Raw genomic sequence first — 26,076 nt, forward strand, 5'->3', positions numbered from 1 at the left:
CCGGGATCCTTTCTCCGGTCCTTGTGCTTTGTGCCACGTGCACTTAACCCTATGCGCTACCGCCCGACTCCCAAAAAGAGCTTAATTCTATTTACAGACTGCCCCATAATGAATGGTCGCATTACTGAGATGACCCGACTCTCCCAATGAAAGTAAGTTTCCATCCAGGTATATGAAGTGCCCACTCACAGCTGAGGAAGGGTGCTGGTAGAGGTGCTCGTCTCCCAGAAGCAGGCGGTCAATGTAGCCAGCAGCTCCTCCGGTACAATTCGGGTACTTGCCTCCATCTCCAATGCCGCCAGGGCCAAGGTAACCTCTGGGGGAGCAAACAGCATGATCTCAGCTGGTGAGACTTCCAAAGGGAGCGGGCCACACAGGGCCCTTTCTGCCACCCAACAAAAAGTCTTTACTCTCAGGTCTCAGCAGCCCCCCAGGAGCACATGCTCTGACCAGAGCCCTCTCGCCACTCCACAGTGCCCCACATGTTGGGGTGGAAGCCCCAGCTTCCATTCAAACAGGTCCTGGTATGTCCCATCGAAATTTTTTTTTTTTTTTTTTAGCACATGCCTAACTTTCCTGCCAACGTGAAGTGTGCTTTGAAGGAGAAGAGTGAGAGAGGCAGAGCAGTGGATCAAGCTTGGTGAACTCTTTTCTGATCCTCCTCCAATGTCGTCACATCATGGAAGAAATGTCGACCCACATGGTTTTTGTTGTCATAAGAATAGATTTCCGGGGCCAGGCAGTAGCGCACCTGGTTAAGCACACACATTGTAGTGAGCAAGGACCCAGGTTCAAGCCCCTGGTCTGCACCTGCAGGGGGAAAGCTTCACAAGTGGAGAAGCAAGGCTGCAGCTGTCTGTCTCTCTTCTTCTCTACCTCCCCTTCCTTCTCAATTTCTGTCTGTCTCTATCTCTCCAATAATAAATAAATAAATAAATTTTAAAAAAGAAGAGATTTCCACATTTCTCCAAGATATGTATCAGTACATTTCACCCTCAAAACATCACCTTTTTTTAAAAAGATGTTCTTTTCTTTTTCCTTTTCTTTAACTGTTTGTTTATTTAGTTATTATTGGCTAGAGACAGAGAGAAATTGAGAGGGAAGGAGATAGAGAGAGAAAGAGACAGAGAGACACCACTTACAAAGCGTCCCACCTGCAGATGGGGACCAAGGGCTTGCATGTGAGTCCTTGAGCACTATAATGTGTGCACTCAACCACGTGCTCCACCACCTGTCCCCTTTAAAACATCATCTTGGGGGTCAGGCGGTAGCACAGCAGGCTAAGCACACATGGCGTGAAGCGCAAAGACCGGCGTAAGGATCCCAGTTCGGGCCCCTGACTCCTCACCTGCAGAGGGGTCGATTCACCTGTGAAGTAGGTCTGCAGTTGTCTGTCTCCCCTCACCTCTCAATTTCTCTCTGTCCTATCCAACAACAATGACAACAATAATAATGACAACAACAATGGCAACAAAAAGGGGAAAAAATGGCCTCCAGGAGCAGTGCATTCGTATTACAGGCACAAGCCCCAGCAATAACCCTGGAGGGGAAAAAAATCATCTTATCCCACCGTAGAGACCTAGGTCCTCAGCCTCTCCTTAGTAATACTTCTTTTCCCATTCTGAGGCTGTTGGACTTTTTATTTTTATTTTTTTATTAACTTTATTTATTTATTGAATAGAGACAGCCAGAAATCAAGAGGGAAGCGGGTGACAGAGAGGGACACAGACAGGGAGCCAGGCGGTAGTGCAGTGTGTTGAGCGCACGTGGCACGAAGCTCAAGGACCCGCGTAAAGATCCCCATTCGAGCCCCAGCTCCCCACCTGCAGGGGAGTCACTTCACAGGTGGTGAAGTAGGCCTGCAGGTGTCTATTTTTCTCTCTCTATCTCTGTTTTCCCCTCCTCTCTACATTTCTCTCTGTCCTATCCAACAACAACAACAATAACAACAAGGGCAACAAAAGGGAAAAAAATAGCCTCTAGGAGCAGTGGATTCTTAGTGCAGGGACCAATCCTCAGCGATAACACTGGTGGCAAAAAAAAAAAAAAAAGAGAGAGAGAGAGACAGACCTACAATAATGCTTCACCACTGGCAAAGTTTTCCCCCATAGGTTGGGACTAGGGGCTCCAACCCGGGTCCTTGCACGTTGTAGCATATGCACTCAACCAGGTGTGCCACCACCCAGCCCCAGTTGTTGAACTCTTTAAAGTATGAGATCTTGAGTGTGATCACTGGCATTACATGTGCCACAGTGATGCTATGGCACTATCTCTCAAACAAGCAAACAAAAATGTATAGTCTTCTCCAGTGAAAAATCACGAAGTGACACAAAGTGGATCTACTCCCCCAGCTCACTTACACAGGGCATCCAGGAACTGGTAAGAAGAAGGTGACACCCAGCCAGATGCTCTCCAGTGTCAGAATGAAAAGCCACTGGGGCCAGCTGGATACAAGGTCTCGAAGAGAAGAGCAGTGTCCTTCCTGAGTGAGGGGTACAACAAAAATACATGAACCAACCACAGATATATGGGAAATCACAGACAGTCCATGAATTGGGGCCAGTCCCAGGAGTTCTTTCCTTGGCTTTAATGGTAGAAAATACTGAGCAAATACTGAGGCCAGGAGGTGGCACACCCAGTAGAGCACATATTCCTGTGCACAAAGACCCAGGTTCAAGTCCCCAGCACCTACCTGCAGAGGGTAAGTTTTGAGAGCAGTAAAGAAATACTGCAGGTGTCTCTCTGTCTCTCTCCCTTTCTATCTCCCCCTTCCCACTCAATTTATCAGTCTATATCCAAAAGACAAATAAAATATATATTTTTAATATTCTATTTATTTATTAATGAGAGGGATAGGAGGAGAGATCGAAAGAACCAAACATCACTGTGGCACATGTGCTGCCGGGGACTGAACTTGAGACCTCATACTTGAAAGTCCAACACTTTATCCACTACACCACCTCCCAGGCCACACAAAATATTTTAAAAGTAGAAAAATACGGGATCCAGGTGGTGGCACAGCGGGTTAAGTGCACATGGTGCCAAGCGCAAGGACCAGAGTAAGGATCCCAGTTCCAGGCCCCGGCTTCCCACCTGCAGGGGGTTCACTTCACAGACAGTGAAGCAGGTCTGCAGGTGTCTATCTTTCTCTCCCCCTCTGTCTTCCCCATCTCTCTCCATTTCTCTCTGTCCTATCCAACAACGACATCAATAATAACAACAACGATAAACAACAAGGGCAACAAAAGGGAAAAAAATAAAGTTTGTTTAAAAACAAGTAGAAAAATACATACATGTTCATTTTTTAATTTAATTTAATTTTAGTCACTACTGAGGCTTCACTACTCTGGCCCAAATTTTTCACATTAAAAAAAAGGGGGGGCTGGGTGGTGGTGTACCTGGTTGACCACACACATTACCATGAGCAAGGATCCAGTTTCAAGCCCCTAGTCCCCACCTGCAAGGGGGAAACTTTGCAATTGGTGAAACAGTACTGCAGGTGTCTCTCTGTCTCTCTCTCCCTCTCTACCGCCCTCTTTCCTCTTGATTCCTAGCTGTTTCTATCCAATAAATAAACAAAGATAATGAAATTTTTTTAAGTTAAAAAAAAAAAAGGAAGAGAGAGAGAGAGAAACTTGGGGCCTGGCAGTGATTCACCCAACAAAGTGCGCACACTATCATATGCAAAGACTAAGCTTCAAGCCCCTAATCCTCACCTACAGGAGGGGAGCTTCCCAAGCAGTGAAGCAAGTACTGTAGGTATTTCTCTATCTCTTTCAGTCTCTATCTCCCTTTCCCCTCTTAACTTCTCTCTGTCCTATCAAATAAAGGGGAAAATGGCCACCAGGAGTGGTGAATTCGTTGTACAGACACTAACCCCAGCAATAACCCTGATGGCAGGGACCAGTTGGTAGCACACCTGGTTGAGTACACACATCAGAGTACATAAGACTAAGTAAGGTTCAAGTCCCCACTCCCCACCTGTAGGAAGGGAACTTCATAAGCAGTGAAACAGTACTACATATGTCTCTCTCCCTCTCTATCTTTCCTTCCCTCTGAGTTTCTCTGTCTCTACTCAATATATATAAACAAATAAAATATTTTTAAAAATATTTGTTTCCTTTTATTGCCCTTGTTTTATTGTCGTAGCTATTATTGTTGTCGTCATTGCTGGTTAGGACAGAGAGAAATGGAGAGAGGAAGGGAAGGCAGAGAGGGGGAGAGAAAGACAGACACCTGCAGACCTGCTTCACCACTTGTGAAGTGACTCCCCTGCAGGTGGGGAGCCAGGGGCTCGAACTGGGATCCGTAACACTGGTCCTTGCGCTTTGCGCCACCTGCGCTTAACCCACTGCGCTACTGCCCGACTCCCAACAAATAAAATACTTTTTAAAAGATAAACCTGATGGCAATTAAAAGAAAAGGTAAAATAGAGACGAGAAACAGAAAGATACCACAACACTGGAGCTTCTTTTCATATAGTTGGAGACCAGTTCAAGCCTGGGTCATATGCATGACAAAGCACATACACAGGCCAAGTGAGTTATCTTGCCAGCTCATGCATGTTTATTTCTCTTTCTTTCTTTCTTCTTGTTTTTAACCAGAGCACTCTGGGTTATGGTGGTGTGGGGGATTGAGCCAGAGACTTAAGAGCCTCAGGCATGAGAGTCTCTTTGCATAACCATTATACTATCTAAACACCCGCCATGTTTATTTCTTTTTTTTTTTAATATTTATTTATTCCCTTTTGTTGCCCTAGTTGTTTTTTATTGTTGTGGTTATTATTGTTGTCATCGTTGTTGGATAGGACAGAGAGAAATGGAGAGAGGAGGGGAGGACAGAGAGGGGGAGAGAAAGATAGACACCTGCAGACTTGCTTCACTACTTGTGAAGCAATCACCCTTCAGGTGGGGAGCCAGGGGCTTGAACCAGGATCCTTATGCCGGTCCTCGTGCTTTGCGACACGTGCGCTTAACCCGCTGCGCTCCGCCCGACTCCCTGTTTATTTCTTATGTATAATGTGGTCTAGATGCCTGCTTCCCATGAAAGAACAGAGAAAACATTTTTTAAAAGGGGGGGGGGCTGTTGCAGCAGGTTAAGCACACACGGCGTGAATAAGCAGTATAAAGATCCGGGTTCGCGCCCCTGGCTCCCCACCTGCTGAGGGGGGCCCTCACTTCACAGGCAGTGAAGCAGGTCTGCAGGTGTCTATCTTTCTCTCTCGCTCACTGTCTCCCCCCAATTTCTCTCTGTTCTATCCAACAACAATGACAGCAATAACAACAATAATGATAATCAACAAGGGCAACAAAAAGGAAAAAATAGCCTCTAGGAGCAGTGGTTTTGTAGTACAGGCACCAAGCCCCAGCAATAACCCTAGAGGCCAAAGGAAAAAAAAAAAAAAACAACGTAAAAGTGTGCAATAGTTTGCAGTGACTCAATAAGTGCAGCACGCAAGTATAGAGGCCTAAAAAGATACGATAAAGTACTTAGTCAAATATCTTCTACTTAGATCTAGATACCCTCCTCTCCTACTTCCTATTTCACTACCTCAAACCACTCTAAGTCTAACCCTGTCAGATAAAGTAAGGACTACAAAAGCTAGATAAGGGCAAGAGACCGGCACACTTTACTTATGACCCTTTTGGTCACTACCAGGCCACCCCATCACTTAGGGCCCTAGTCAGGGAATCATGGGATTCCCACATAGTTATCATGGACCTAGACCTCTAACAGATCCCTCTCTCCACCACCACTGGTCATTCCATCAGGAACAACATCATAAGCCTTCTTGTGGACCTCTATAAGAACTTTCCCTCAGTATAGAATAACTGTTAGAAATTGTCCCACTCTTTGAAGGGAAGCTGGGCCGACATACTCTATCATTTGAGGAAGACAGGTCCTAAATAAGTGCAGCCTAGAATGTTCCTAGCTGTGGCCATGGAATGTGAGCTCAGACTGACAGGGATGCAGAGATCATACAGGCTCCTGTGCTGAATACAAATGGGCATGGGCCCTAGGTCAGATCGATGGGGTTTACAATTAATGGTATTTATATACTTTTCCCATATTTGGAAGCTATTCTCTATACCCTGATCCAGCTTTCTAGTCCTATTCCCAACTCTGACACCATCTATGCAGACAATACTTTCAGCCCACCTGCATATTAGCTGTCGGGTCCAGGTAAAAACTAGTAAAGTCATGGGCCCAACAGAATATACCTAAAATAGACTTCCTAGCTTCTTCCAACATGAAGATCCCCAAATCTCATCTGCTATATTCTTACCTTTAGGTTCCTGACTATTAAACAATTTGTTCTGCTTTATATCTTACTGCTTTTCAGCTACTAAGTTGCAGATGCTACCATGATGCCAATCTGACTTCCCTGGGCAGATGACCTCACCAATGTGTCCTGGAGCCCCACCTCCCCAGAGCCCTACCCCACTAGGGAAAGACAGAAACAAGCTGAGGGTATGGATCAATCTGTTAATGCCCATGTTCTGTGGAGAAACAACTACAGAAGCCAGACCTCTCATCTTCTGCACCCTATAAAGATCTTTGGTCCATACTCCCAGAGGGATAAAGAATAGGGACCCAGGCAAGGGTAGATAGCATAATGGCTATGCAAAGAGACTCTCATGCCTGAGGCTCCCAAGTCCCAGGTTTAATCCCCACACCACCATAAGCCAGAGCTGAGCAGTGCTCTGGTGTTTCTCTCTGTCTTTCTCTCCCTGCACCTCTCTCAAAAGTAAAAAAATAAATAAATAAAAATTTAAAAAAAGAATAGGGAACCTTCCAATGGAGGGTATGGGGTATAGAACTCTGGTAGTGGGAATTGTATGGAATTGTGTCGCTCTTACCTGACGGTCTTGTTGATCATTATTAAATCACTAATAAATTAAATTTAAAAAAGAAACCAGTAAACAATTTGATACCAAGATATCCACACAAAATCATGTACAGAAATGTACACAGGGGAGGCGGTAGCATAGCGGGTTAAGCGCACATGGCACCAACCACAAAGACCAGTGTAAGGATGCCAGTTCGAGCCCCAGCTCCACACCTGCAGGGGAGTCACTTCACAAGCGGTGAAGCAGGTCTGCAGGTGTCTATCTTTCTCTCCCCCTCTCTGTCTTCCCCTCCTCTCTCCATTTCTCTTTGTTCTATCCAACAACAACATCAATAACAACAACAATGATAATAACCACAACAATGATAAAACAAGGGCAACAAAAGGGAAAAAAGTAGCCTCCAGGAACAGTGGATCATGGTGCAAGCACCGAGCCCCAGCAATAACCCTGGAGGCAAAAAAAAAAAAAAAAAAAAAAAAGGACACAGATGGGGGCCAGGTGGTGGTGCACCTGGTTGAGCTCACATGTTACAGTGTGCAAGGATCCAGGTTCAAGCCCCCAGTACCCACCTGCTGGAGTAAAGCTTCATGAGTGGTGAAGCAGGGCTATAGGTGTCTCTCTGTCTCTCTCCCTCTCTATCCCCGAATTCCTCTTGATTTTTGGCTGCTTCTATCCAATAAATACATAAAGATAAAAAAAATTTTAAAGAAAAAAATGTACACAGAGGGGGCAGGGTGGTGGCGCACTAGGTTAAGCACACATAATACAAAACACAAGGACCCAAGCAAGGATTCTGGTTCGAGCCCCTAGCTCCCCACCAGCAGGAGGGTCGCTTCACAAGCGATGAGGCAGGTCTGCAGGTGTCTGTCTTTCTCTCTCCCTCTCTATCTTCCCCTTCTCTCTCCATTTCTCTCTGTCCTATCCAAAATACTGGGGGGAAATGGCCATAGGAGCAGGCACCGAGCCCCAGCGATAATCCTGGAGGCAAAAAAAGAAATGTACACAGTGATTCATAATAGTCAAAAAGTAGAACAGGTCAAATATCCACAATCTGAACACAGTACAATCACAGAATGGGGTAGTATTACTAAGCAATAAAAATGGTTCTGTATGGCTATATGACATAAGGTCAACAAATTCTGAAAAATATTACACTCAATAAAAGGAGCCAGACACAAAAGTCACATATTCTATGATTCCATTTATATAAATTATTCAGAATAGACAAATCAGTAGAGACATAAAGTAGATTAGCAGCTGGAAATGGCAGTGGATAAAGCCTTGGACTCCTCCTTTTTGAGACAGGGTGAGAGACAGAGAGCAACAGAAAGAGAGAAAGAAGGTGAGAAACAGAGAGAAAAGACACCTGCTACACTGTTCCACTGCCTGCGAAGTTTCCCCCTGCAAATGGGGACCAGAGATGTAAACTAGGGTCTTCATGCATAGTAATGTGTATCCTATACCAGGTGAACCATTACTGGACCCCCATTTATGTATTTTTATGAGAGTGAGACAGACCGCCATCTGTAGTTTTGACTCATTTGGTCTTTGCAGTTCTCATTCAGTACTGGGGACTGAGCACAGGGTCTCTCACCCATGCATGGTAGGTATTCTACCACTGAGTCCCACTATCCTCTTTGAAAAATTGATTTTTGGGGACCAGGTGGTGGTACACCTGGTTAAGTGCACACATCACAGTGTACAAGGATCCAGGTTCAAGCCCCTAGTCCCTACCTACAAGGGGGAAGTTTCAGAATTAGTGAAGCTGTGCTGCAGGTCTCTCTCTCTCTTACTCCCCTCTCAATTTCTCTCTGTATTACCAAGTAAAAATAGAAAGAAAACAAATAGAAACCAAGTTTTCTTACCAAAGCACAGCTATCAGGCACAGGTTTGGCAAAGGAAAGCTCCAACACAGCAACCACAAAGTAAGTCACCCCTAACCGCTGGAGCACGCCAGGGATTCGAACCTTATCCCAAGACACTGCATGCAGAAGACATAAGTTAAGGACTTGGTCAGTATGTACGAAAAGTCACAAGATGGTAGTGCTTTTATCTTTTAAAAAAATGTTTATTTATTTACTGGATAGAGATAGGAAGATAACGAGAGGGAATGGAGAGACAGAAAGAGAGAAAGAGAGATAACTGCAGCACTGCTTCACCACTTATGAAACTTCCCAGCTGCAGGTGGTGACCAGGGTCTTGGACCTGGATCCTTGCACACTGTGATGTGTGCACTTAACCAGGTTAACCTTGCATATTGTATACTCTACTGTATTGTATGTCACCACCCAGCCCCCTAAAGCTTGCCTTAGTGATCTTCTTTTATTATTTATTTGTTTGTTTGTTTTAATGATAGAAAGACAGAGAAAGATATACAGAAAGACTAGATCACTGCTCAGCTCTGGTTTATGTTGATATTGGGGACTGAACCTGGGACCTCAGAGTCTTAGGCATGAGAGTCTTTCTGCCAAACCATTATTATATATCCCCAGTCCCTTTTAGTGTTTTTTTTTCCCCCTAAGGGATGAAGAGACCCCTACATTAACCTATGTAAGTATGTTCTTTTTAAGCTCCTTGGGATGAAAATACGTATGTCAGAAGACATGGCTCAAACCTCAATTCAAGAGCAGATCAATCCCACCTAGGAGAGAATGACTAGGGGATATGGCTCCAACTCACAGCAGGAAGCTGACAAGCTGGAAGACTGGGATAGGAACCAACAGTCTTCCTTGCATGTGGAGACAAAGGAAGGACTATCCTTGCCTTTACATTTATCTCCTTTCAGGCGACATGACACTATTAGTAGATATAGTGAGCCCTGTAATGAAAGCATCCTTCTTCCAATGAGTGGCCAACTTGTAGAGTCCACCAAATCAACTTCCTGTTACATTCCCCCTGCCCACACACCCCCACCCTTTTTAAGATAGAGGAAAAAGAGGCAGAGAGAAAGTGAAAGAGATTACAGCACCAAAGCTTCCTTCAGTGTGGTGGGGGCAGGGTTCAAACCTAGGTCACACACAGAGCAAAGCAGCACACCATCCAAGTGAGCTATTTCACTGGCCCTGTGACATTTTTCTTTTAACCCCAACCGGAAGTGACCTCTACCTCCTCTTAAGGCCTGAAGTCAATACTTCCTGCCAGAAGTATTCATTCAGCTACTTCTAAATATTTGTATCCCCTTTTATCAATGAAACTATAAGTCTCTTAAGGTAGTGACCATCATTTTCCCCAGGACAGATGCTGATACCAAGCTCAGGTACCAGCGTGGGGCTTACATTCTGCCTTTGGCTTTGCTGTCTTACCCGTACCACTGAAACTATGACAGAGATGTCATTCCTTCCCAGTATTTTGGCTGGCATACAGGGGATGATTAATATGGATTTTTTTTTTTTATTATTGTCACCAGGGTTATCGGTGGGACTCAGTGCCAACATGACGAATATACTGCTCCTGGTGGCCATTTTTTTCCTTTTTTTTTTTTTTTTATTTCTATTTGACAGTAAAGAGAGATCTTGGGAGGGAAGGGGAGATAGAGAGGGAGAGAGAAAGATAGACACCTACAGGCCTGCTTCATTGTTCACTGAAACATCCTCCCTATAGGTGGGAAGTGGGGGCTCGAAGTCAGATCCCTGTGCTTGGTGATATGTGCACTTAACCAGGTGTACCACCACCTGCCCCACATTAATGTGGGTTCTCAAACTGCTACAAGGGGCTGGGGAGATGCTATAGTGGTTATGCAAAAGTCTTTCATACCTGATGCTCTACGGTCCCAGTTTCAACCCCTCGAACCAAGTTACATAAGCACTATATGTACTTTTCTAATATGAAATGGAGGATATGAAATGGAGGAATTACATTTCACTCAAATTATAACATGGATTTTTCTTATTTCACCTTGAGTATATTATAACAAGAGGGAAAAATACTTACATGGACCAAGGCAGTAATTGGGGTTCACAACAATAATTCCTATGCAGATCAACAGGAAAGTCCTCCATGTGATTTTCCACATAAGTTTCAATTTTGAACACCCCCGCTGTAGCATGGAAGTCATTGACAGAAAAATGGAAGATCCCATAATAAACACAAACCTATAAAAAAAAACACCCAGTTACTACTTGCATGCCATTGACAATCTTTAGGCTTATAGATTATTAACACTTTATTATCTACTATATAAAGGGAGAAACACATAATGTGTTAAAGTAGACAATTACTGTTATAGTTTGACATTAGTAGAGAGGAAGAAGCAGAAAGGAGGCCCCTTGAGATATGAAGTGTGGGACAGGGTTTTCCCAATTCTTCCCTAGAAGGAAAACTACTCAGAACTAAGTACAATTACCAAGGATAATATATATATACACATATATATTATATACATATATATAACATATATAATACACACATATATAATATATATAATACACATATATAATATATATACACATATATATAATATTTATTTTATTTATAAAGAGATGAAGAGAAACACATAGAGCAATACCAGAGCACTGCTCAGCTCTGGCTTATGGTGGTGCAGGGGGTTGAACCCTCAGGCATGAGAATCTGTTTGTATAACCATCATGCTGTCTCCCCCACCCCCAAAGAGAACTCTCTAACACAGTCTCAAAGTCCTTGAAAAATAACACATATTTTCAATCATTTCTAAATCCACTCTTGCTTCTCCTGAAAGAAAAATGAAATATTTATTTATCTATTTATTTATTCTGATGTCTCTAAACCACATACCACTTCCTTTAACTATACTAAAGTTTGGGGTGGAGAGTAAGAATGATAATTTTTCTAATGATTTGGTGAGGGGTTACAAGATGAGGACATGCTCTTGCTACATTCCCTAGTGTCCCCTAGCTTCCATTCTTGGGGTACGTAATCAGAGAAGTCTCTAGGAAGAGGGACAGGAACCGAACCACTTGGCTTTAGGGAACCTCACACAGAATACACAGATACTTACCAGGTTTGCAGAAATGCCAAATCTCCTCCTTACCCAAATATGTCTCAAAAGAAAAAAAAAAATCTGGAGCCGGGCAGTAGCGCAGCAGGTTAAGTGCACATGGAGCGAAGCGCAAGGATGTAAGAATCCTGGTTCGAGCCCCCGGTGCCCCACCTGCAGGGGAGTCACTTCACAGGCGGTGAAGCAGGTCTGCAGGTGTCTATCTTTCTCGCCCCGTCTCTGTCTTCCCCTCCTCTCTCCATTTCTCTCTGTCCTATCTAACAACAATGACATTAATAACAACAATAATAATACAACAACAATAAAAAACAAGGGCAACACAAGAGAAAATAAATAAATAAATTAATTAATTAATTAATTAATTAAAATCCTAATTTTATTAGCTATGAAACACAAAGGACGAAAACCATGAATGACCATGACTGGTACTTCCTCCTAGAGAAAAGCATCACAGCAAAGACAAATCCCACCTGATACAGAAAGTCAGGTGGATAAAGAACCATAGATGGGAGCTGGGGAAGCTGGACAATGGCACATCTGGTTAAGCTCAAACATTACCATGAGCAAAGAGCCAGGTTTGAACCCCTGCTTCCCAGCTGCAGGGGGCAAAGTTTCCCAGCAGTGAAGTAAATATTGGAGTTTTCTCTCTGTCTCCTCTTTAATTCTGAATGCACTCTCCCACCATCCCAAATTCTCTCTGTCCTATCAAATAAGGAAGGTAAGAAGTTCTTCTGAAGAAAGGCTGGCTGGCTACCAAGAACAGTGGATTCACTGTGCGGGCACGGAGCCCCAGTAATAACCCAGATGATCAAAAAAAAAAAAAAAAAAAGGATGGTCAGAGACGTTATTATTATGGGATACTCCACTGTTGTTGCTACTATTATTTTCCCACTAGGCTTACTGCCAGACCTCCATGTTTGCATAATCCCATGACTCCTGGTTGACTTGTTTTTAGATAGAGGATGAGAAACAGACTGGGAAAAAGAGAGGAGAAATACTACAGCACTGCTCCACTACTTGTGAAGGTGCATCTGTGCAAGTGCTCACTTGTGGTGGCTGGGGGTCTGAACCTGGGTCCTTGCACATGGCAAAATGCACAGTCTACCAGTGAACTATCTCCCAGTCCTCTATTATTTTAAATTGCTCTCCTTATCACAATTCACTACTATTATTTCCCTGTTACATATTTATCAGAATTCCTGATGTCAGTACCATGGATTTTTTTTTAAGGAAGTATTATTTTAGTACATATTCTTCAAGTGAGTGAGATTCAACTACATATTCAGAATGTGTCACTTCTTTCAATATTCCTACATGATTCTCATCTTGTATTTCATATTAACATTAACAAAATATTTCTTCCAGAATCACTCATCTTCTTTAAGGACACGTCTTAGGTAAGCATCGTATCAAGTATAAAAACCATCCAGTCGGGGAGTCAGGTGGTAGCACAGGCAATTAAGCGCATGTCGAAGCATAAGGACCGCTGTAAGGATCCCAGTTCAAGCCCCCAGCTCCCCACCTGCAGGGGAGTCGCTTCACAGGCGGTGAAGCAGGTCTGCAGGTGTCTATCTTTCTCTCCCCCCTCTGTCTTCCCCTCCTTTCTCCATTTCTCTCTGTCCTATTTAACAATGACGACGTCAATAACAACAATAATAATAATTACAATAACAATAAAAAACAAGGGCAACCAAAGGAAAAAAAAAAAAAAAATATATATATATATATCCAGTCATACAATTTTCTGAAGGAGTGTTTAACAGCAAAGACTTGTGACTGACACAGGCCTGCAACCCAGAACTCAAGGATGGTCTGAAAAATGCAAAAGTACTGAAGAGTTGGTGGGACAAGCCAACTCACCATGGGAACACCAGATCAGCTACTGTCAGGCCTGCAAAACACAAACACAAACAGTTAAGCAAAAGGCTCCAGAATGTAAACCCATCCTACATCTAGACTAGTTCCATTATATCTAGATATACATGGGAAGTAAACTCACATAGAGAGCTCATAGGAAAACCTCCAGAAGTAATAGGTACATACACTTCCTATACTGGGGGCAGTGCCCACCAACACAACTGGTCATGGGATAGCCACATAATATGTAGACATGTCTGCTTATGGGCAAGTTTTCTATGTCTAAGTAGTGTTACTCAGAACCCACTAAAACCAACTTTCAAATCAAATTTATAGCCATTGCTCAGGACTATTCAGACAAATTCCAGTTCAAAGGCATCTCTAGAAAGGCCATGAGTTCCAGCAGGTAGAACTCCTGAGGAACTGTAACAAAAGGTATGTGTGGATATGACAAAGATCATATACAACTAGATTTTTTCACATCTTCTGCAGCAATCCATAGCAGAGAGCTCTGGAGTCTGCAGAGCCACAGCACATGAAATAAAACTAAAGGGCAAAGAGGAAAATCCAAAGGTCACATTCTATGAGGGTGAGAGCTCAGTGGCTTTGGACAGAACTGGTGAAGCCTTGAAGGAGGGGGGCTAAATTCATAGAGAAGATTTGCCTGACCTCAGTTCTCTGAGAAGCCCTACATAAGCGATGCTACTGTCAGAAGACAGCTTACCATTCCAGCTGGAGTGTTTGAAATACCAATATTTCCCTCCTCCGTAATTCACGAAGACCATGATAATGAGAGATATTCTACAAAGCAACAAAGAATACATGTTCAGATATAGTACATGGAATAGCCTGACTGCACAAGAAACATTTTTACTCATGGATGCTCACAACACAAATGTTTCTCTTTTTTTCTCTTTTTTGTCATCACTGGGGTTTCACTGCTCTGAGTTGACTGATGAAGACAGAGACATAGAGGCAAAGGGAGAGACAGAGAGGAAGATACCCTAGTACTGAAGCTTACTCCAATGTGGTGGGAAGCAGGCTCAAACCAGCTCTGCAGCATGACAAAGCAGGTACATTATCTGGTGAGCTATCTTGCTAAGTGGCAACTCTGGTGTCTCTCTCTCTCTCTCTCTCTCTCTCTCTCTCTCGACAATAAATATAAAGTCTGGGGAGCCAACCAGACTTCCCTGGACAGACAACCCCACCAATGTGTCCTGGAGCTCCAATTCCCCAGAACCCCGCACCACTAGGGAAAGAGAGAGGCAGGCTGGGAGTATGGATCCACCTGTCAATGCCCATGTTCAGCAGGGAAGTAATTACAGAAGCCAGACCTTCCACATTCTGCATCCCATGATGACCCTGGGTCCATACTCCCAGAGGGTTAAAGAATAGGAAAGCTGGGAGTCGGACGGTAGTGCAGTGAGTTAAGCACACGTGGTGCCAAGCGCAAGGACCAGCAGAAGGATCCCGGTTCAAGGCCCTGGCTCCCCACCTGCAGGGGAGTCCCTTCACAGGCAGATCTGCAGGTGTCTACCTTTCTCTCCCCATCTGTCTTCCCCTCCTCTCTATTTCTCTCTGTCCTATCTAACAATGACGACATCAATAACAACAATAATAACTACAACAATAAAAAAAAAAAAAAACAAGGGCAACAAAGGGAAAATAAATAAATAAATATAATAAGAATAGGAAAGCTATCAAGGGAGGGGATGGAATATGGAGTTCTGGTGGTGGGAATTGTGTGAAGTTGTACCCCTCTTATCCTATGGTTTTGTCCGTGTTTCCTTTCTAAAAATAAAATTTAAAAAAAAGGGGGGGGAAGTCTGACGGTGGTGCACCGGGTTTAACGCACATAGTATGAAGCACAAAGACCAGCAAAAGGATCCCGGATCAAGCTCCCGGCTCCCCACCTGCAGGGGGGGTCGCTTTACAAGCAGTGAAGCACGCCTACAGATGTCAATTTGTCTTTCTCCCTCTCTGTCTCCCCCTCCTCTCTCAACTTCTCTCTGTCCTATCAAAAAAAAAAAAAAAAATACAAAAAATGTCCACAGAACCAGTGGATTTGTAGTGCAGGGACCAAACCCCAGTGATAACCCTGGAGGCAAAAAAAAAAAAATTATTATTAATAGTGTGCTTCTGTGAAATAGGGTAGAAGTGGCCAATTGTATGGTGAAGGACAGAACTGGTTTAGTGGTGAGGTGAATGTAGCATAATGTTGATGTTGAGTTATGATGATACACATCTTAAACTTAGATAATGCAGCACTTCTTCAAAAAAAGACATTGACACCACACACACACACACAAGTTGCTATTCAGGTGGGAAAAAAATGGGGGTTGGGTGGTGACACAAGTGGTTGAATGCACATTACAGTACAAAAGGACTCAGGTTCAAGCCCCCAGTCTCCACTTGAAGGGGGAAAGCTTCACAAGTGGTGAAGCAGCACCGCAGGTGTCTCTCTGTCTCTCTCCCTATCTCCCTCTTCCCTCTCAATTTCTGATTATCTCTATCCAATAGATAAGTAAAGATAATAAAAGTAATTTAAAATTTAAAAAACAGGTATGCTTATGTGTAAAGATATGAATCTAGACCAGCTATGCCCTCCTCGTTATAAGGAAGCCCACGTACCCCCTGAAGGTGTCCACACAGCGGAGTCGTGCTGCTGCAGGCGGCCGCCATGCTTCTAGTTGGATGTCACCACCAAGAGAGCCTGCCCTGCTCGGAGATCCCAGCTCCTTGGAAAGAAGGGGAGAGAAACGGGGTGAATGTCACCTTCTTACTTTTTTTTTTTTTTTTTGCCTCCAAGGTTATTGCTGGAGCTCGATGACTGCACTATGAATCCCCTGCTCCTGGAAGTGATTTTTTCCCCCATTTTTGTTGCCCTTGTTATAGTGGTTATTGTTACTGGATAGGACAGAGAGAAACGGAGAGAGGAGGGGAAGACAGAGGGGGAGAGAAAGACAGACACCTGCAGACCTGCTTCACCCCCTGTGAAGCAACTCCCTATGCAGGTGGGGAGCCAGAGGTTCAAACAGGAATCCTTAGGATGGTCCCTGCGCTGTGCACCATGTGCACTTAACCCACTGCACTACCGCCCAGCCCCCACCTTCCTACTTTTTAGGGAAGAAATTAGCAAAGAGAAAAAAAAAGTTAAAGGCCTTTTTTCTGAACAGGAATTTACTTTGGTATCAATTCTGTCCAGACTGGTGTATTGCACCAATGTCAAGGACTCTTCGGACGGAAGAGTACTCAGGTCCTGGAACATGATGGCAGAGGAGGATCTAGGTGGGGGATTCGATTGTCATGTGGAACACTGAGAAATGTTATACATGTGCGAACTACTGTATTTTAGTATTTTACTGTCAACTGTAAACCATTAATACCCCCCCCATAAAAGGGGAAAAATCTATCCAGTGATTAGTTCTTTTCCTTTATTTTTAATTTTTTAAATTTTTATTTTTTGCCTCCAGGGTTATTGCTGGGGCATGGTGCCTGTACTACGAATCCACTGCTCCTGGAGGCCATTTTTTCCCTTTTGTTGCCCTTGTTGTCTATCGTTGTTGTTGTTAATATTATCGTTGTCGTCGTTGTTGGATAGGACAGAGAGAAATGGAGAGAGGAGGGGAAGACAGAGAGGGGGAGAGAAAGATAGACACCTGTAGACCTGCTTCACCGCCTGTGAAGCGACTCCCCTGCAGGTGGGGAGTTGTGGGGCTCGAAGTGGGGTCTTTACACCGGTCCTTGTGCTTTGTGCCACGTTCACTTAACCTGCTGCACTACCACCTGGTCCCCAGTTCTTTTCCTGTATTCCATTTTCAAGCCTCCTGCTAAGTTTGCAGTGATCTTGTTGATTAATAAATGACCATGAAAAACTACTCCATGAATCCATGGGGAATAAATGCATAGTAAATATGTCCTTAAAGGCATATAAAGATGTTTATAACTTATTAACGTAAGAACTGATATGTTTAATATTCACAGTCAGCAACTGTGTTTGTAGTTTAATATGAATGTCCTTTTTATTCCCTTGCCACCAGGGTTATCGATGCCGGCACTATGGATCCCACTGCTCAGCCTTTGTTTTTTGTTGTGTTCTGTTTTTTACTTAGATAAACAGAGAGAAATTAAGAAAGAAGGGAGAGAGGGGTCGAGCGGTAGCGCAGCGGGTTAAGCGCAGGTGGCACGTAGCGCAAGGACAAACTTTAGGATCATGGTTCCAGCCCCCGGCTCCCCACCTGCAGGGGAGTCGCTTCACAGGTGGTGAAGCAGGTCTGCAGGTGTCTGTCTTTCTCTCCCCCTCTCTGTCTTCCCCTCCTCTCTCCATTTCTCTCTGTCCTACCCAACAACAGCAATGACAACAATAACAGTAACAGCAACAACAAGGACAACAAAATGGGGGGGGGGAGGCCTCCAGGAGCAACGTATTCGTAGTGCAGGTGCCAAGCCCTAGCAATAACCCTGGAGACGAAAGAAAGGAAGGAAGGAAGGAAGGAAGGAAGGAAGGAAGGAAAGAAGGAACGAAGGAAGGAAGGAAGGAAGGAAGGAAGGAAGGAAGGAAGGAAGGAAGGAAGGAAGGAAGGCAGGCAGGCAGGCAGGCAGGCAGGCAGGCAGGCAGGCACCTACAGATCTACTTCAATGCTCATAAAGCATCCCCTCTGCAGGCGGGGAGCAGTGTCTCAAACTTAGGTCCTTATGCATGGTACCATGTATGCTTAACTAGGTGTGCTGCCACCACCCAGCCCCCTGGATGCCTCTTATTATTTTTGCTTGTTTTTGGTAAGTTTTTTTTTTTAATTGGAAAGTTAATATTAACAGTACGGTTGTTGGCACATGGGTACAATTTCTCATCTCACCAAGACAGATGTCTGCAAAACATTCAGTCCCAAATTAGATCTATTACTATGTACCAAGACCTGAAAGCTCACCTCCCCCCCCCCCCCGCACCCCCACTACCACCACCCCTCCCCCCGCCCCTCTCCACCCTCCTTCCCCAGAGCTCTTTGCTTTGGTGCAATACACCACCCGTCCAAATTTTATTTTGTATTTTCCCTTTCTGTTCTAGTTTCTTAAGTTCTTCCCTTGAGTGAGATCATCCCAAATTTCTATTTCTCTTTTCTTAGTCTTTGTTTTAATCTTAACACTTTCTATTTAACTGGAGGAGTCAGCAGTGCTGCCTGCATAGTTCAAATGTCGCCACAGTGTTGTATCATGACACAATCCAGGTCCCAACCTCGATGGAGAGAGAGAGAGCAAATGGGGGTGGTCGGGTGGTAGCATAGCGGATTAAGTGCACATGGCGCCAAGCTCAAGGACCAGCATAAGGATCCCACTTCGAGCATCTGGCTCACCACCTACAGGGGGGGTCGCTTCACAAGTGGTGAAGCAAGTCTGCAGATGTCTTTCTCTCCCCCGTATCGTCTCCTCCTCTCTCCATTTCTCTCTGTCCTATCCAACAACAATGACATCAGTAACAATAATAACCACAATGATAAACAAGGGCAACAAAAGGCAAAAAAAAAGATAGAGAGAGAGCAAAGAGGATCAAAGGAAGGCTATTCTTAATGCAGGACACATGACTTGAACCCCCCCCCACCATGTTATCACTATTACTTAAGCCACACAAGAGATGATCACATAGGGAATTATAAACCTTAAATCTAGAAACCCACCCAGAACACATATGACACATGGCAATAACTCACAGAATTGATGAGTCGATCTGTTTCTCTAGAGTTTATCGCTTTAGAAATCCAATTATTAAAGTCATCCAAACTGCAAATTAAGAAAAAGTTGTAAATTTTTCTTTGGCAGAATTTTCACAGTAAGTGGCTAGCACGCTAAAAGGAAATTAATGCTCACATTCTATTCAATTCAAAGAATTAAACATTAAAATTTTTATCACGACAAAAAAAATGGAAATGTAAGTTTATAACAACGAAACTCAGAAATGCCGATTGACTCTTCTAGGCTAGCTGTCAGATCCATCAAACAGAAATGATGATAGGGCCTTTCTTCATTAAACAGTGATCCAAAGGGGTAATTGAGGTGACTATATCCTGTGACTGGAACTCTTACTAATAGCACTATTAAAATCAAAATAGCAGAAACAATTACAAACAACCAAACACACTCAGTGCAGGGTAACAGTTTTGTGACTGTCCATACAAACAGTGTGAGCATATAAACTACTAAATGCAAAAGGCAAAAATTTAATACCTAGAGTCTACTACAACTAAATAAAAATGCATATCTGCACACTGAGAAAACAGAGAACTTTGAGGTGATTCAAATAGTATTCTTTTTCTATCCTATTTATTTAAAAAATCATTTTTAATATAAGTAATCTAACAGTGCTTTACAAGATTGTAAGTGTACAAGGTATAGTTCCACACTGTACTCACCACCACTGTCTGTATCTCTCTTTACATGTTAAAAAAAAGGGGGGGTTGAGCGGTAGCGCAGCGGATTAAGCGCACGTGGCGCAAAGTGCAAGGACCAGCATAAGGATCCCGGTTTGAGCCCCTGGCTTCCCACCTGCAGGGGAGTCTCTTCACAGGCGGTGAAGCAGGTCTATAGGTGTCTATCTTTCTCTCCCTCTTTCTATCTTCCCCTCCTCTCTCCATTTCTCTCTGTCCTATCCAACAACGACGACATCAATAACAACAATAATAATTATAACAATAAAACAACAAGGGCAACAAAAGGGAATAAATAAATAGATAATTTTTTAAAAACTGACCTAGAGTTGTCAAGCACTGGAGACAACAAAAAATGACCAAGTAAAAACAACATTATGAGGAGAAAAAAAACTGCTTAGAAACAGTGAAATTGTGCATGTGTGAGGTCTCAGTGTGGGAAATAAGTAAATAAAAATAGTAATACCATATAATTCTACATTTACTGAAAGGTAAAAGAAACACTAATTTGAAGGGGCTGAGCAGTGGTGTACCCGATTAAGTGCACACAGTACCATGCACAAGAACATGAGTTTGAACCCCTGCTCCCCACCTGCAGCAGGGATACTTCATGAGCAGTGAAGCATGTCTGCAGGTGTCTGTCTTCCTCTTTCCTTTTTTTTTTTTTCTTGCTCCCAGGGTTATTACTGGGGCTCAGTGCCAGCAATACAAATCCATACTACGGACGGTCATTTTTTTCCATTTTATTGACAGGACAGAGAGAAATTGAGAAAGGAGGGGGAGAGAGAGGGAGAGAGAAAGATAGACACCTGCAGACCTGCTTCACCATTTGTAAATTGACCCCCACTGCAGGTAGGGAGTGGAAGTTGGGGGGCGCTGGGTGCTTGTGCAGATCCTTGCTCTTTGTACTATGCGCACTACTGCCTGGCCCCTCCTCTTTCCTTCTCTATCTCTCCCTTCTCTCTCAATTTCTGTCTGTCCAATCAAATAAAATGAGGGGGTGGGAAACAAAGGCCACGAGGGGCAGTGGATTCATAGTGCGGGCACTAAACCCCTGTGATAATCCTGGGGTTAAAAAAAGAGAGAGAGGAAAAGAGAGGGGAGGGGAGGGGAGGGGAGGGGAGGGGAGGGGAGGGAAGGAGAGGGGGAAGGGCCAAACTATCTGGTAATTGTCTCTCTTTTCTTTATTTATTTAACTAAGCATAATCACCTCCAGTTCCATCCATTTTATAAAGGACTCTTTTTAATAGTAAGAAGAGACTAGAGTTGTGGTGATGGGTATGGTGAGTATTATACATATATATAAATATACTCTGGAGGTTCAATCCCCCGCACCACCATAAGCCAGAGCTGAGCAGTGCTCTGATTAAAAAAAAAAAAAAAAAAAAAGAATGAATGCAAAAGAAAAAAGAAATATACTCTGAAACTTCATAGCATTAGAAACCAATGTTAGAGCAATACAAAGTATTGGTTTATTTATTTATTCCCTTTTGTTGCCTTTGTTTTATTGTTGTAGTTATTATTGTTGTTATTGATGTTGTTGGATAGGACAGAGAGAAATGGAGAGAAGAGGGGAAGACAGAGAGGGCGAGTGAAAGACAGACACCTGCAGACCTGCTTCACCACCTGTGAAGTGACTCCAGGTGGGGAGCTGGGGGCTCGAACCGGGATCCGTATGCCAGTCTTTCCGCTTCACACCACATGCGCTTAACTTGCTGTGCTACCGCCCAATTCCTACAAAGTAATTTTTTTTAATATTTATTTATTTATTAACTTTTGTTGCCCTTGTTGTTTTATTGTTGTAGTTATTGTTGTTGTTGTTATTGCTGTCATTGTTGGATAGGACAGAGAGAAATGGAGAGAGGAGGGAAAGACAGAGAGGGGGAGAGAAAGACAGACACCTGCAGACCTGCTTCACCACCTGTGAAGCGACTCCCCTGCAGGTGGGGAGCCGGGGCTAGAACCAGGATCCATACGTTGGTCCTTGCGCTTTGCATCATGTGCGCTTAACCTGCTGCGCCACTGCCCGACTCCCACAAAGTAATTTTTAAAAGGTAGTTCCTATTTCATACTAATACAAGGCAAAATTCTTTTCCCTTCTTTCTTAATTTATTTTTGTGATTAATAATAGGTTACAAGACTTGTAGGTTTATAGGGTATAGTTCCATACCACATCCACCACCAAACTTCTGTGCCCCTACCGACCCAATGGTAGCCCTGTAGTTCTCACAAAGTCTTAGAGATTGTTTCTGTTTGGGCTTTTTAAAAAAAACTTTGTTTATTAATGAGGGAGAGAGAGGGGGAGAGAGGGAAAGAGAACCAGAGAATTACTCTGATACATGTGCTGCTGGGGATTGAACTCTGGACCTCATGCTTGAGAATGCAATGTTTTATCCACTGTACCACCTCTCAGGCCACTATTGTGGCTTCTTTTTGTGAAAGCATACTATCAGCTTTTTTTTTCCCCTCTTTCTCCCTTTTTTTTTTTTTAACCCCCACTGGGACTTTTATCTGCATGATTCCACTGCTCCTGGAAGACTCTGCTTTTGTTTCTGTTTTTTGCCTCCAAGGTTATCGCTGAGGCTCAGTGCCTGCACTATGAATCAACTCCTCCTAGAGGCTATCTTTCCCATTTTGTTTCCCTTGTTGTTGTTGTTATTGTTATTGTTGCCATTGCTGTTGTTGTTGTTGGATAGGACAGAGAGAAATTGAGAGAGGAGGGGAAGACAGGGAGAAAGACAGACACCTGCAGACCTGCTTCACCGCCTGTGAAGCAACCACCCCTGCAGATGGGGAGCTGGGGGGCTCGAACCAGGATCCTTCAGCCGGTCCTTGCGCTTGGTGCCATGTGTGATTAACCCGCTGCGCTACTGCCTGACCCCGTTTTTTCTTTTAATTAGAAAAAGAGGTGAGGATGGTAAAGAGAAACACCACAACACCACTCTACTGTTCTTGAAGCTTCGCCTGGTGCTCGGGGCTCTAACCTGGGTTCTCACACATGGTAAAGTGTGTGTTCCAACCTGATATAAGAGTCATCTCGGGGTAGGTAGAGAAAATAATGGTTATGCAAAGAGACTCTGATGCCTGAGGCTCCAAAGTCAGAGAGGTTCAGTGCCCCGTACCACCATAAACCAGAGCTAATCAGTACTCCGGCAGAAAATAAAATAAAATAATGACTTTGTGGTCCAGGAGGTGGAGTCTCAATCATGAGGTCCCGAGTTTGATCCCCGGCAGCACATGTGCCAGAGTGATGTCTGTTCTTTTCTCTCTCCTCCTATCTTTCTCATAAATAAATAAAATCCTTTTTTAAAAAAAGTAATCTCTATCAAAAGCACCGAATGAAAGCACCCAGTAAGTTGGCACAGCACTTACATCTTATGAAAAGACTAACAAGCTAACTATTATTTTTTCTTCCAGGGTTATCAGTGCCAGCACCATGAGTGCCAGCACCATGAGTCCACTACTTCTGGCAACCATTTACCACCTTTTTTTTTCTCTCCATTTTATTTAATAGGACAGAGAGAAATTGAGAGGAGAGAGGGAGATAGAGAAGGAGAGAGAAAAGTAGACACCTGCAGACCTGCCTCACTGCTTGTGAAGTGTCCACACTACAGGTGGGGAGTGGGTTCTCGAATCTGGGTCCTTGCACATAGTATTTAATCAGGTATGCCACCGCCTGGCTCCCACAAGCCAATATTTAAATTTAAAGACATCAAACTCAGCTGTTAGGTTTATACTTGGTCTCTCAACAACTGTTAGGATCTGAGCAGCAAGTAGCTCTTCTGCCCCATACACAGTCAAGCTTTCCTACATGGAATTCCAACTATTTCTGGGGTGCACAAAAGCACCCTCCACCACTCCCAACGTTCCAAGGTTTCCTCAGGATAGTAGACACAAAGATGAGGTTTCCTCTCTCCCAATTTGGATTCACCTAATAATACTCAATTTCAAATTAAACTTTTTTGTTAATTTTATTTATTTATTTATTCCCTTTTGTTGCCCTTTTTTTTATTGTTGTAGTTATCATTATTGTTAGTGATGTCGTCATTGTTGGATAGAACAGAGAGAAATGGAGATAGGAGGGGAAGGCAGAGAGGGGGAAAGATAGACACCTGAAGACCTGCTTCACCGCCTGTGAATCGACCCCCTTGCAGATTGGGAGCCGGGGGCTCGAACCAGGATCCTTTACATTGGTCCTTGCTCTTCACGCCATGTGCGCTTAAGCTGCTGCGCTACCACCTGACTCCCTTTTGTTAATTTTTTTAAAAATATTTTATTTTATTTATTTATTCCCTTTTGTTGCCCTTGTTTTTTTTTTATTGTTGTAGTTATTATTGTTGTTGTCGTCGTTGTTGGATAGGACAGAGAGAAACGGAGAGAGGAGGGGAAGACAGAGAGGGGGAGAGAAAGACAGACACCTGCAGACCTGCTTCACCGCCTGTGAAGCGACTCCCCTTCAGGTGGGGAGCCGGGATCCTTATTCTGGTCCTTGTGCTTTGCGCCACCTGCACTTAACCCGCTGCGCTACAGCCCGACTCCCCCTTTTGTTAATTTTTAATCTATTTATTTATTGGAGAAAGATAGCCAGAAGTTGAAAGGGAAGGGAGAGACAGAGAGGGAGGGAGAGACACCTAAAGCCTTGCTTCACCACTTGCAAAGCTTTCCCCCTGCAGGTGAGGACCAGGGGCTTGAACCTGAGTCCTTCCACATGGTAACATGTGTGCTCAACCAAGTGTGCCACCACCCGGCCACTCAAATTCAATTTTTTGTTTGTTTGTTTGTATGTTTGTTTTATTTTCTTGCCACCAGGATTAATCCTGAGTCTTAGTACCGATACTGATGGTCATTTTTTACTTTTGTTCTTTCTTTTACTGTTAAGGATAGAGAAGATTGAGAGGGGAACAGAGAGACTCAAAGAGGGGCAGCAAAGAGAGACTGACAGAACTGCTTAACTGCTCGTGAAGCTTCACCCCTGCAGGTAGCACTAGGGATTTGAACCTGGGTCCTTGCTCAATCGGTCGCACCACTGCTTGCCTACCTAATATCTTGAGGTCCTTCCTGAGACCTTAATAGGCTGTGAATGTGAAGATTTGATCAGTTTCTTCTTTTGAAAAAAATGAGGACTGGATGGTGGCTCACCCGGTATGCACAACAGCCTGGATTCAAGCCCTGGTCCCCACCAGCGAAGGGTAAGTTTCATAAGCAGTGGAGTAGGGCTGCTGGTATTTCTTCTCTCTGTCTCTCTCCCTCATTTCCCCCCCCCCACCCACTCTGTCTCTCATCCTCTATCCATAAAAACAGCCACCAGGGGTGGGGGTAGATAATGACACACCTGGTTGAGTGCATATGTTACAGTGTGCAAGGACCCAGGTTCAAGCCCCTGGGCCCCACCTGCAGGGGGCAAGCTTTGCGAATGGTGAAGCAAGGCTGCAGGTGTCTCTATCTTTCACCCTCTCTATCTCCCCCTTCCTTCTCGATTTCTCACCATCTCTATCCAATAATAAATAAAGATAATAAAATAAAAAAACAGATTTTTAAAAAGAGAGAGACTCTCATGCCTAGATCTCCAAAGTTGCAGGTTCAATCCCCTACACCACCATAAGCCAGAGCTGAGCAGTGCTCTAATAAATAAAAATAAAAATAAAAATAAAAAGATTTTAAAGCCACCAGAATGGTGGAATTGTGTAGGCACGAAGTCCCAGTGCTTGCCCTGATGGCAGTGATAATAATGATAATTCAAAAGGAAATAACTTTCTTTTGTAAAGTGTTTACTGTAAGATCTACTATGCTTAATCTTTCTTTTCCAGTATACTAATTCAGTTACACAACAATCAACATTAACATGGCAGTGGAAAATGAATACATCTTGAAGCTGGCTAAGCCCAACCTTGGGAGAGGGAATTCACGTCCATATCAGAGTGGTCCCTAGGTCAGAGAGGGAGAAGTTACAGGGCCAGGCAGTGGCACACCAGTTAAG

General features: G+C 43.7%; 1 protein-coding gene across 1 annotated transcript in view; it reads right to left on the reverse strand.

Moving 5' to 3' along the window:
* Window positions 1-26,076, reverse strand: part of HGSNAT (heparan-alpha-glucosaminide N-acetyltransferase) — a 59,361-nt gene that overhangs the window by 14,023 nt on the left and 19,262 nt on the right. The window contains exons 6-13 of the mRNA XM_060181597.1: window positions 19,386-19,455; window positions 16,312-16,418; window positions 14,405-14,481; window positions 13,684-13,714; window positions 10,782-10,942; window positions 8,717-8,832; window positions 2,361-2,482; window positions 190-316 (exon numbers count right to left, since the gene is read on the reverse strand). Coding sequence (XP_060037580.1) covers window positions 190-316; window positions 2,361-2,482; window positions 8,717-8,832; window positions 10,782-10,942; window positions 13,684-13,714; window positions 14,405-14,481; window positions 16,312-16,418; window positions 19,386-19,455 — 811 coding nt within the window. The remainder of the gene's footprint in view (window positions 1-189; window positions 317-2,360; window positions 2,483-8,716; window positions 8,833-10,781; window positions 10,943-13,683; window positions 13,715-14,404; window positions 14,482-16,311; window positions 16,419-19,385; window positions 19,456-26,076) is intronic.

The sequence above is a fragment of the Erinaceus europaeus genome, chromosome 2 (assembly GCF_950295315.1).
Source record: "Erinaceus europaeus chromosome 2, mEriEur2.1, whole genome shotgun sequence".
Taxonomy (NCBI): Eukaryota; Metazoa; Chordata; class Mammalia; order Eulipotyphla; family Erinaceidae; genus Erinaceus; species Erinaceus europaeus.